Raw genomic sequence first — 12,841 nt, forward strand, 5'->3', positions numbered from 1 at the left:
GTTTTGAACAATTTGACTATTATTAAAATAAACTCTGAATTAATACTATAATTATTGTGCTCTGGTAGTAGCACTCTCAGTACAGTTGAACTTGCAACCACGGGTATCGAAAACGAGAAGTCTCACCATAAAGATTAGGAAATCTCTTAGGTGTGAAAAATGACAAGAAATACAAGACAGAAATAATTACCAATGTAAATAATGTACTTGCATTGATGAACATTAACTTCTGAATACTTACTGAATTTGTCCCCAGCATCCAAGGTAAAATCGAAAACAGGTATCGTTAAGGAAGCATCAATTTCTTGAATAAGTTGTTCCGCTAATAGAAGGAAGTAGCGAATCCACATGAAGAAATAGGATGGATTCTGAGCGTGCATTATGTGGTTTGCATACAGATTCACCAACTTGTCCCACTTTCCATCTGTTGTAGAATTCAAAATATATAGGATCTTAATCAAATAATTATTAAAATAATGAGGTAGTTGAACTTAATATCTATTTTTATGTATTCATAGTATAGGTTCCCTACATATGTATCTACAAAGTTGCATGTTCTGTAGTCATACTTAAGATGATGTATACCTTGTGGAATATTGAATGTAAAATAAATAAATAAGTAAATATAGCGTAGAAACTAATATGAAGAAGTGAATTAAATATACAAAATACACTCGTGAAAATTAATTTGGTATAGTAGTGACAACTTTCATTAGTTTAATTCACATGACAGTATACAAATACTTTCTATTAAAAATGCACATAGTATTAAATAATAAGATGCAGCATCAAAATTTTACTTATACTTTCTGTTAACCGCCAGGTTACAAGAAGTATACGATCTAGTGCATCATGATTTGGAAAACGAGAAAACGATAAAGTACGAGCTATAATAATTTTTATTTTTTTTTTATTACAAAGGGATATTTAAGTATTATTCTATATTTTAAAACTTTTTTCATTAATTTATTCTTAGTCATATCATTCGACCATGTTTTACCATCAAATTGTACACTAGATTTGAAAAAGTAGACAGCATTGTTTAAACTCCAAATATGTTGACAGAAAAGAAACAAATCGAATTTTTGTTGTAAAATTTTAAAGTTGTTTCTTTGCATTACGAAATATGTAGATATACTTCCTTCATATCAATATTTGTCAGGTATTTTGATGTTTTAAGCTGATTTTGACCTCAGATACTTGTTTGCTGCTATTATATAATGTTTCATTTTGCAATCTAAGTTGCAAAAAATGTACATGCTCTGCTAATAAAATCCAAGACAAAATTATATATAACACATCCTGCGTCTACCTTAACATATTTCAAATAAATTGTAAAAATTTATTTAGAGAGATATAGGATTATACTGTTTTTTCTAGGAAGATATGTGCGGATAGAACTTTTCTTGTGATACTGAATCGTTATCAGAGAATAACTTCATGTTTGGCGATCAGAATTGAAATCGAAAATCACAGAGTTCTTTACTTCCAGTTTAAGCATACTGATGTATTTGTAGATGCGTGACTGTATGTTCCTACAAACACTGAAAAAGATAATGTAATAAAGTATCACAAACTCCACAAAACGTAAAACTCACAAAAGACTTTTACTTAGATGTGCAAAATAGCATATTTCGGTCACAACATAGTCAGATAGTATTTCTATGCTTCAGTTGAATTTTTTTTCCTTTCTATAATGAAGCATCTTTCAAATGAAAGTTGAAGTTCTCAAAATATTTAAGGCAAGATTATGTTCTTATTCCTAATCTCCTCCACATCCATATTAATGGCAATGATCTACTTTAATAATCTTCCCTTCCCGGCAGTAGTCTTTGTTATTCCAACTCTTTTTTTTCTTATGTATTAAAATTTCTAAACTATACGTTGTAGTAATAATTTCATTATTCTTTCTGTTGTAGCAAGTGTGTGTCTTCTAGCATCTTCAAACTATTGTTCGACAAATATTCAATACATCTTGTCTATACTACCCCATCATGAATATGTCTTTGAGCAAATATGCATGCTCTTCATCCATAGTGATTTATTGACTGAAAAATTTCTTTGACCGTTGTATTTTCGTACGACAATGATAATCAAATTTTTTACCAGCTTACATTATTTCTACTTTTTATTAATAACCAATGAAGTTTTATAGCCTTAAAAGCATTTTGTGAAGTATATCAAGGGGTATGATCTTTCTTACCCTACATGGAGTGAATGGCTAGTCAAATGAGAATCTAACGAAGGTAGATCTCGAACAATTTTGTACAGCGTGAACACGAAAACAGTTTCCGATTTTAAGATGTCATAAAATAAAAAAAGCTGAATAAATTGATAGATTTGATGTACATGATTCAGTTAACACAAAAAGGTATTTGTTCTTTAGTTTTTAGAATTTCTAGGCACAACTCACATTACTACAAGACAGTGATATCGAAAATGACGTTCATCCTCAGCAACGAAAGTGGTGCGTACTACAATTTGCAAACAGTACTATGAGTATGCAGCGTGCGTTTAAACGAAATATTAATGTTGATCCACTGACACACACAAATCCATTTTGAAGTGATATAAAATATTTAGTGGGATAAAGTTGCAAATCAAAAATAAACATTTTTTATAATAATGAGAGTTTCTGTTTTCGTCACATCAACAATAAGAAACCCTGGGGCTACACTTTATATATACGTATATATGTTTTCATATCATTGGGTTTTGTAACAATTTTTCTACATCAAAAAAACACGCAATTTCAATGGCACGCCATCCTGCAGAAAGGCAGTTCATATTTCACAGAAAAACCACTGCTTTCTTCTTCAAGTCTCATTTTTAGTTATCTCTGCCCATTGTAGAAATTATCATCATGTTCCCCTGATTTTCAACCGGTTTCCTTGACTATCTCTTATCATTTTTGTTCTTGACTTTCTAGTTTGCAGAAATCTGAAATGTATACATTGATCCGTACTCTAATTGATTTATTCCTTCTAACTTGTATATTTTGATGTACAGTTTTGCTGGCGGCTGCAGACAGATGAAATCTAAACAAAGCTAATACTTTAGGAAATATACATAGGACAGACATAAGAATGAAAAAAATGGTAAAATATTTGGTGTATTTTCATGAATTTTCTTTCTTTAGATAGTCGTATAATATTCGTAAACCGATAATGAAGAAACTAAATGTACTAGATTTAAAGTTATTTTATTTTATTTTTTTAAAAAATGCATTAAACTTAATACTATATGTAATCTTTATCATAGCTCTATGACCAAGCATAAAATTATAGTATAACCTTCTACGTACAGGACGTTCGAAAAGTTCCTATACCCCTAGTTTTGAGTATCACAAAGAGCAATGTCAATGTAATTTTAGTTTATTTATTTAGAACATACTAATTGAATGAAAATACTTAGTAGATCTGTATTCGTTCCATTGTGGTGTGCATACAGTGTATACGTCTCCATGTCTTCCTTGACACGTTGTAGAGTTTGAAAGGCTTCCTTCATATTCTTCATCTATTCTGTACCGACAATGAGAGACATGTGATTCCCCACAGTGAGTTGTCTGGTGCTGTAAGATCCGGGCTTTGTTGGGGCCATAGGAGTGGAGATGTTGGGGAGGACAATGCCCAATATAGCGACCTGGAAATTGTTCATTAAGGAAATCACACATTTGATGAGCAAAACAGTCTGGAGCTCCGTCGTGTTGTACCCTTAAATGATCCAGGATTCCCTTTTCATGCAGCTGAGATATTAACTATGTTTTTAACAGGTGGAAATAAGACTGTCCATTTATATATTTGTCAAATGACACTAACCGTTTTTTAATTATGTAACTACAAACACTCACACCAGCCATGCCTTTCACAACTGAACTGCTCTACGTAACCTTGTATAGAAGGATACCAGACAATGCCTAAAAACAGGAATATCAGCCAGACAATGCTGTCCGTGACCATGAACGCAGCGTTACTAATATCATAACGAAAATTATACTAACATTGTTCTCTGCGCTATTCAAACCTAGGGGTAAGGACTTTTTGGACATCTTGTGCTTATCTGCTTGAAGTTATTTTCATTATGGGTGCCATATGAATTTAATCAACAACTAAAATTATTTTATTACTTTTCAGTGTATTTTAAAACAAAATGCTGTCACTTACTCTTTTTATATACTTCATACCTTTAGTTACAATAAGACAATTTATCAGTCTCATGAGCACCATAGAAGTTAAATTAATAATGATGTATAATATTATGTTGCAAATAAGGTCAATTTTCGTAAAAGTTGTTTTGTATACACAATCTCAATTTGCGACTGTATAATTATTGTTAGGGAAAAATAATTTTGACGCAAATAATATATGAGCCTAGATCGGACTTAATGGAATACTGTATTGTTAGTTGATGCAGATAAATGAACATAAAATATAAGTTAAATAAAATTGTGTGATTAAATAATAATGAGTTATTATTCACCTTCCCTCAGAGTAGTAATTGCCAAATTAAATTTGTAAATCTCAGTTTGTGTCCATAATCTAATATCCTTCCGTTTTGAAAATCTTAGACATCGGCAAGCAATTGAACCTTTTGGAAGACATTGACACTCCTGGTGACCCAGAGTAAATTTTGTTCCGGGCGCATAGTACTTTCCCATATGCATGCATCCTGTAAAAGCAAGAAAAAATTAGAAAATAGATTATTATACTATAATTACCTGTTATATATTTTGATGTGTATAATTCTGAAATAAAATAACAATCTCATGAGTATCCATTAGGAGGTCAGCTGACCCTAATATGTAAAATTGATTATTAGAATGTGACTTAAGTCATTTTTTGGAGGGAAAATTAGCTTAGTTAATAATGCTTCTGAATTATACTGAGATACACATTAGTAACATTAGTACAGAAAGAACGTTAGTCGCAGAACTCAGCAGCTAAGAACGTACTCATGGAAACTTCAGTTTAATGCAGAAAGGTGGTTAAGTCATCGACTCGAGTATTTTACAATACACTTAAATATTTCTATTCTGAAGTAAATAATTCAAATGCTTTGTATTTCTTTATAGGTATTTGCGTCTTGAACACAGAGCCTGTTCAATTTGTGTAAAACTTCCTACTTCTGTGTTGCAGCTATGTTGGAGAATAATAGTATAACACAGTTAATATTACAAGTGAAATTAGAGTTCGGAAGGAGAAATAGAGACAGAAAATATTAAGAGAGCAAGTGCCCACGGACAGGGTTATGCCAGTTACACTAGTGTGACGAAACTTGCTAAAAAGTGAGATCTTGATGTAAAGCCGAAGTAAATCTTTTGAGCAATTGAACTAAATAAGATACCTGAAATTTTAAAATTAATTTATCACATGGAAAACAAAATGAACAGAATACACGTTTGAAAAGAAATGACCATATTGAAAATGTTATTAAACATCGACCACTGTCCTTCTCAGTTGCATTATTACAAGATTTTCAAAGTTTGGATGTTTGTAATACTGTAGCGTTGTTACTTTTGTAACATCAAATAATAAATATGGGATTGTAAGTTTTCATTTGACATGTAGATTTAAATTATCTAAAAATCTAATGTAGTGCTATTTGAAAAAGTACAACTTTATGTTGTGTTGGCAATAACAAGGGTTGTCTGACATTATTTATTTTATTTCACATTTTACCATTAACCTTTTAAGAACAGGGACACGAACATTGAAGACAAAGTTTCAAAGATTATCCCACCAGGAATCGAACCCATTAGCACGTAGACCACGGGGTAACCAGTAGACTAGTGGGGAGGGCAGTATTGTTAGGAGTTTGTAGTAAATACTATTGAAGTCATTTTGCAGAAGACTATTAGTTTCTGAGTAATTGAATTGTAAAGGATTGAAGAGTAAGCTCATGAGGAAGGGTTCTGTATAAAAGTTTATGGCGTATATTAAGAGGTAATTATTGTACTGGTATTTAGAATTCATTATATAGATATCTTGGGCAACTGGGACTTACGAGTAGTTGTGTAATTGATATTAGGTAAATATATTAAGGTTGCGTGACGAAACTTACAAGAACAACTGGTAATACATATACAGCCTTCTTCATATGTTATTCATACCCTTAATTTTTAATTTTAATCTGTTAAATTTTTCCATTATATATATATATATATACCAGCCTTAGGCTAGCTGGGAGCTCCGCCCCAGACCCCACCGTTTCCTCGGCCTACGGCCTCGTGTTTCTTATGTATCATCCTTTGCATCAAGAGTGAATTTCGTGCATTTGATCTTAGCATTTCCTGAATTTGGCCAGGATGGGGGCTTGGTCTCTGACCCCAGCATTTACTCGACTTAGGCCTCGCATTCTTTAAAGCCACAATTCTACCAAATTTCTAGTTTCTTTTCGTATTTCAACTATCTAAAAAAAAATAATAATAAGATTTTGTATTTCAAGAAAACGCCCATTTAAATAATAAGGGGATTTCTTCATCCCCTTTTAGACACCTTAAAAACTAAAAAATATTCACTTTTGGCAATTTTCCTGTGGGTTAGTCCGGGAAGGCTATAATCATGCCAAATTTGATCATTCTAATTCTGCCGGAAGTGCATAACATTTTGGGGTTTAGAAGATATCCCATATAAATCACATGAGAAAGATTTTTCAATTCCCCATAAAACTGCTCTACAGTTGGAATTTGTTTTTTTGGTCATTTACTTAGGTAACGTTAACGAAAACGTACCAGCATACAGTATTTCAAGATTATATTCCAATTCCAAGTACCTAAAACATGAGATTATATATCCAGAAAAAAGTCCATTTAAATAACATGGGGAATTTCTTCATCCTCCCTTTAGACTCCTTAAAAATTAATTAAACGTTTGACACAATTTCTGTGGATTTGTCTCCGAAAGCTACAATCATGCCAAATTTCAACTTTCCACGTCAACCAAAAGTACCCCTTTATTTTATGTCAGTTCATGTATTTTTATATATGGTTAGGACTAGGAAATATATATATATATATATATATATATATATATATATATATATATATATATATATATATATATATATATATATATATATATATATACAGGGGTAGACAAAAATGTCTAAAACCACTTCATACAGGACACGTAAGTTTGACCTTCCACTGTACAACACGTGTTGCGGTTGCCGATCGTTTTTTGTTTTCAATGTGTCATGTAGACCTTCCTCTTCCGTCAGCAGTAACCAGTTCACCTGTGAGTGTCGTGGTGTGAAAGTGGTGCGGTAAAATGGGCGATCTGATAAACTTCCAAACAGGCATGATCGTTGGTGCCCGTCTGGTTGGAGCTTCAGTGGCAAGAGTGGCGTGTGGGGGTATCGAAAGGCACTGTGTCCAATGTCACGAGGGCATACGCAATTCATGGGCAAACGACGTCTGCAAAGCACAACATTGGTCGAAAGACAATCCTGTCAGATAGGGACCGGAGAGCATTAAAACGGATTGTAGCAGCTAAAAAGAAGACCACTGCAATGAAAATTACGTCAGAACTCAATTCCAGCCTACAGAACCCGGTTTCATCGAAAACAGTGCGACGGGAACTTCATAAAATGAAAATTCATGGTAGGACCGCTATCGCCAAACACCTGGTCACAGCAGTAAATACGAAGAGGCGTATCCAGTGGTGCAAGGACCACAAGGCGTGGACTCATGAACAGTGGAAACACGTAATGTGGTCCGATGAATCGACCTTCACCTTGTTTCCAACAACTGGTCGTGTTTACGTATGGAGAACACCGTCGCAGGCCTATGATACAGACTGACTGCTCCCAACTGTAAAGCATGAGGGTGGTTCTGTTACAGTATGGACAGTGATATTGTGGTTTTCTGCAGATCTCATTATAGCCCTGTATGGAATGATGGATGCTAAGGCATATGAGGCCATTTTGGGGGACCAGGTTCTACCCACGGCCCAAATATTGTTCCCTGATGGTGATAGCATCTACCAAGATGATTTGGCACTTTGTTACGCTGCAAAAACGGTGAAATCATCGTTTGAGGAGCATGACCAGGAGCTATCACACCTCCCCTGGGTCCCACAATCACCAGATCTGAACATCATTGTGCCATTGTGGTCTGAGTTAGAAAGGCGTGTTTGGTCTCATTACCCTCCACCAGCATTCATTAAGGAACTGGAGCATGTTTTGGAGGAACAATGCTACAAAATTCCACACACCACGATTCAGGAGCTGTGTTGGACGCAAAAGGAGACACCACACCAAACTAGGTATGATTTTCACACTTTTGCAAAAGTTTTAGATTTTTTTGTTAGCGAGCCTTCCAGGTCGCGAAGGCCTTCTGGAAGTCGTCCTCCGGGATGCCGTTCAGTGCCCTCGTCGTCGCAGCTTGGGCCCTTCCACCGAATCGAAACGATGCTCCTTGAGCTGCCTCTTGATACGGGGGAACAGGAAGAAGTCCGGTGGTGCCACATCAGGGCTGTAGGGGCGTAAGGCAAATTGGAAACGCCGAATTTGATCAGGAGATCCCTCACAATCCACGCGCCGTGGCACGGTGTGTTGTCGTGGTGGAGCTTCCATTTCTCCACCAGGTCTGGTCGCACGCGTGTGATCCGATTTCGCAGCCGTGTGAGCACTTCCACGTAAAATCTTGCATTTACACTCTGTCCAGGAGATACAAACTCCTTATGGACAATGCCACGACGGTCAAAAAATGCAATCAACATCGATTTCACTTTCGATTTCGACATTCTGGTCTTTTTTTTACGGGGTGATTGTGCGGCTCATGGTATCCTCCTTGTAGGCTTGCGTAAGCATGTCCTTGGTTTCGGTCGCTGATTTTCCCAGTTTGACGCAAAACTTTATGGCGTACCGCTGCTCCAAATTTCGCTCCATCGCAACTGACGACGAGACGTCACAACAGGAGGTCATTAACATAGTGGTCCACACTCAACTAACGCACGCAGGCGACTGCCGCCGGTCGACATCTATTCCCAAAGCTCCCTTCCATAACATCTGGCCTTGCAGCCCCCCTTACATTGCTCCGCGCGCGCGGGAAAAAATCAGTCCTACTACTTCTGGATACGATCCTGTATATAATTTAATAGATAAAACTAAAGGTGTTAGGAAATTAATCGATTATTACGAAAAGTGTTTTGATACAAAACTGATGATTAATAAGAATCAAATTAAAACGACACAAAACTGAAACACAAATTACCAATTAACACCAGAAGGACGAGATGGGTTTAATTGGGCAATTACTGATTTTCTAGTAGAATTGCAATGTTATTTCTCATGCGATTTCCTTCTATTCTTGTAGTTTTACATATTAAAGTGTAGTAAACTTCAGAATATGCGATAATTTTATAACTGCGTAAGGCATCGCCTGGGGAGAAGAGACGCGGGGAGACGAAATTTCACTTATTTTGTCGGTAAGAAAAGAGATCAAAATCTGAGTTGGTAACGGTCAGGCGGTAACGTTGTTGATTTCCAAAGCATTGGCAGGCTTTTGTTGATTTCCAAAGAGGCCACACTATTGGCGCTCGGTAGTGTGATGCCAGTCTGACAAGTGTGTTGGATGTGTCGCGAGGCACAGTGTTCCAAAAATGATGGGTTACAAACATAACGGTAAAGCACATCGGCGAAGAGGAAGAATGGTCCGAAGGAAAGCGTCAATGACAGATCGCACCGAAGCGGATTGTCACTCGAAACTGTCGTGCGACTCGACGCAAGTAATGAGGAACTTAGGCAACGCAATCACAGTCCGCTGCGAGTTCTATTACATGGACATACGGGATTAAGTTCCACTTAGTAAACCTCTGATACAGGACCATAACGCTTTAACAGTGCGAATATGAACAGCTGAGACTGAAATGTGTGGAATGGTCGAATGAATTATCTTTCACCACTTATGAAACTACAGGCCGTTTTTATGTTAGGCGGACAACCAAAGAAGCGTATGATGGACAATGTTTCCGATGAACCGTGAAAAATTTCGATAGCTCTGTGATCCCGTATACCATAATACCCAGTGCGAAACTTACCTGTCTAGTCACAGCCCATGATTGTGTTACTATTTTAGTTGACCATGTACATCCTATGGTCCAGATGTTGTTTTCGGACAATGACCCTATATTCCAAGATGATAACGCACCCATTTACATAGCTGGAGCTATTGCTACGTAGTTTGAGGAACATAGAGATGAAGTTGAACACCACATCTATCCTGTACAATCCGTGGAGCTGAACATAATTGAGCATCTGTGATTGATTTTGGAGACACGAATTTATTGTAGATTCCCACCTCAATGCTCATGGCATTGAATGATTCACTGCACGTGAAATGGTGTAATATTTCAGTCGATACCATTCACTACATTTATGAGTTCATTTCAAGTCACATCAGAATTATCCTGAGGGCAACAGGTTGTCCAACGCTACATATACACCGCAAATATCGGTTAAACAATAGCTTGTGCCTCTAACACGAGAGAAAATGAATAATGCAACTATCAAAAATCGTTGATATTCTCGTCCTGAAGAGCCTAAGTGCATGGCTATTCTTTGCGTTCGCAACGCGTTTTTATTGCTCATGCGTATGCTTGGAATACGCTGACCATGTATTTAAATGTAAATGGCTAATTACAATGCGCTGCAAACGCGAAAGCAATAAAAACATGCAGAAAACGTCGGCTCGAGTGTATTTGGTGCCTTACGGAACAATAGACCGCCTGCTGTTTAAAAGATGTCTAAAGGAAGGAAAAAAGGAAAGACGTGTTGCCAGGCAAGGAATTTTTTAGCAAGAAATAGCTGCTTGGAAGATGTTTTCTGCAGAGTATTGGAACTCTGGTTTCGTAAACCAAGACCCTGACCGGCTCACAGTATAATTTATAACTCTGGCAAAGTAAAATTACCGAATAGCCACCTAGGTCGTGTTCGCGGCGAGGGTAACGCATGGATAACGCATCCTCGAATAGCCATACACAAGAAGCGGACGTCATCATGATTTCGAAACAAGTCAAGGTCGCAGTGTTTACTTTGGTAAAAAGGTCTGCTGCATAACGCTGCAAATGACTGTTATAAAATCGCTATGAATTTCTGAAATAGGTAGGAAAATAACTTAGAAAATATTCATTTTATGTAGTTTTAAAGAGAAAAATTAATGATTAATTTTTTAACCGTTAAATTTTTTTTAACGATTATTAATTTAAAATTAACCCCTGGAAAATTTAATTGATTAAATAAATAATTAACAAAATTTTTAACTGATGAATTTAATCAGTAATTTTTAACGGATAAATTATATGTATTAACATTTTCCATGGAGGTTTCTTTTACGTAAATTAAGGAATTAAGATCTCACGTAGATCAGGATCAGTTAGGGATTGATTCACACTTATCCATATTTTAATGGATGAGAAGAGAGAACATCGTTCTGATATTGTCGATTGTCCATAAGTTCTGAGACTACGTCCGTAGGGGGTAATGACGACAATGATATTACGAAAGAAAGAGGAATAATATAATATTTTTACTCAAATACACTATCCAAGCCAACAGTGTGAAATACATATACACTGCAAATATAAACTATAATGCATTACAGTCGACATTTTTAGATTAGATTTCCAAACTGAATCGATTACTCCGGATTTTGTTCCTTGCTTACGATATTCAATAAAGCAGTGTTTCTCAACCTACTTCATATCACAGCCCCCTTTTATTATATCCTCTTGCCAGTGACGCCTATAAGTAATTTCCCGTTTGTAATAAATGTTTTATATTATTATTATTATTATTATTATTATTATTATTATTATTATTATTTTCTATTATTATTACTTATTGCTTACATCTTTTGTTCTTTGTACTTTTCTTGTATTTTTTTTAGTCTGTAATTTTTCAACACTTTCATTTATTCTTTATTTCAGTTGTTTTTTTTAAACGATTCTATATTTGTTTAATATTTTTTGTTGTATTTGACCATAATAATGGAAAAGAAATATTTTTATCAAAATAAGAAATTCAAAATAATCTTTAAAAATAATCATAATTCTCTGATACTATGTTATAATTACATTTATCTTTCACATCTCTCTATGCGACCCTATATATTCCCTTCGCGACCCCATAAAGGTCCCGGGCGCCAGTTGAGAATCCTTGCACTGAAGGGTGGTCCATAAGAAAATCAGGAACAAAACATTTCAATAGTTATAATACTTACAGCTTACTGATACAAAAACAGGAAAAACTCAAACATATGAAATATTACGAGTGTTTGAACATGATATAAGAAGTAGATGATAACTCTTTTTAATTTGAAATTTACTTGAATATTCGTCTTGCAAAGAAAGAATGCCCTTTAAAGAGAAAGAAATGCATTTTTCTTCCTTAAGATAATACTTTCGATAATGAAATGAATATAGAACATTTGCATCATAATTGCTGAATATTTAATCAACATTCATGGAAAGCGAACCACTCGTATGATAACACTCCTTACAAATGTAAACTAAGGAAGTATAAATATTCCTGATTTAAGAAAAAAGAAAAGGAACGGCCTTAATTAAATACAAATTACTTTTGAATAATTAAAAAGTGTAATCAAAGAGTACGAAAGTTTTATTTAAAGAAACGAAAATCTTTCCAAGGCTAATGATGATGAAGAGTGATTTCTCTTTTTTCATGTATGAAAAGTGTGTTGTGTAGTATGTGTGTGTGTGTGTGTAGGGGAGAGGTACGTAAAAGTGTGTTTTTTAATTATTTTTAAATGGCATAATGCATTGCAAATGCGCATAGAACTTAATAGAATTTGTAATCACTTCATAAATTGCTTCTAAAATCA

At 35.1% G+C, this 12,841-nt stretch overlaps 1 protein-coding gene across 1 annotated transcript in view; it reads right to left on the bottom strand.

The window, feature by feature from the left end:
• The window catches only part of LOC145680859 (kielin/chordin-like protein), a 1,295,905-nt gene that overhangs the window by 284,615 nt on the left and 998,449 nt on the right, over window positions 1–12,841 (bottom strand). The window contains exons 9-10 of the mRNA XM_081751993.1: window positions 4,480–4,668; window positions 242–424 (exon numbers count right to left, since the gene is read on the bottom strand). Coding sequence (XP_081608119.1) covers window positions 242–424; window positions 4,480–4,668 — 372 coding nt within the window. The remainder of the gene's footprint in view (window positions 1–241; window positions 425–4,479; window positions 4,669–12,841) is intronic.

The sequence above is a fragment of the Thermobia domestica genome, chromosome 3 (genome assembly GCF_964235325.1).
Source record: "Thermobia domestica chromosome 3, izTheDome1.hap1.1, whole genome shotgun sequence".
Lineage (NCBI taxonomy): Eukaryota > Metazoa > Arthropoda > Insecta > Zygentoma > Lepismatidae > Thermobia > Thermobia domestica.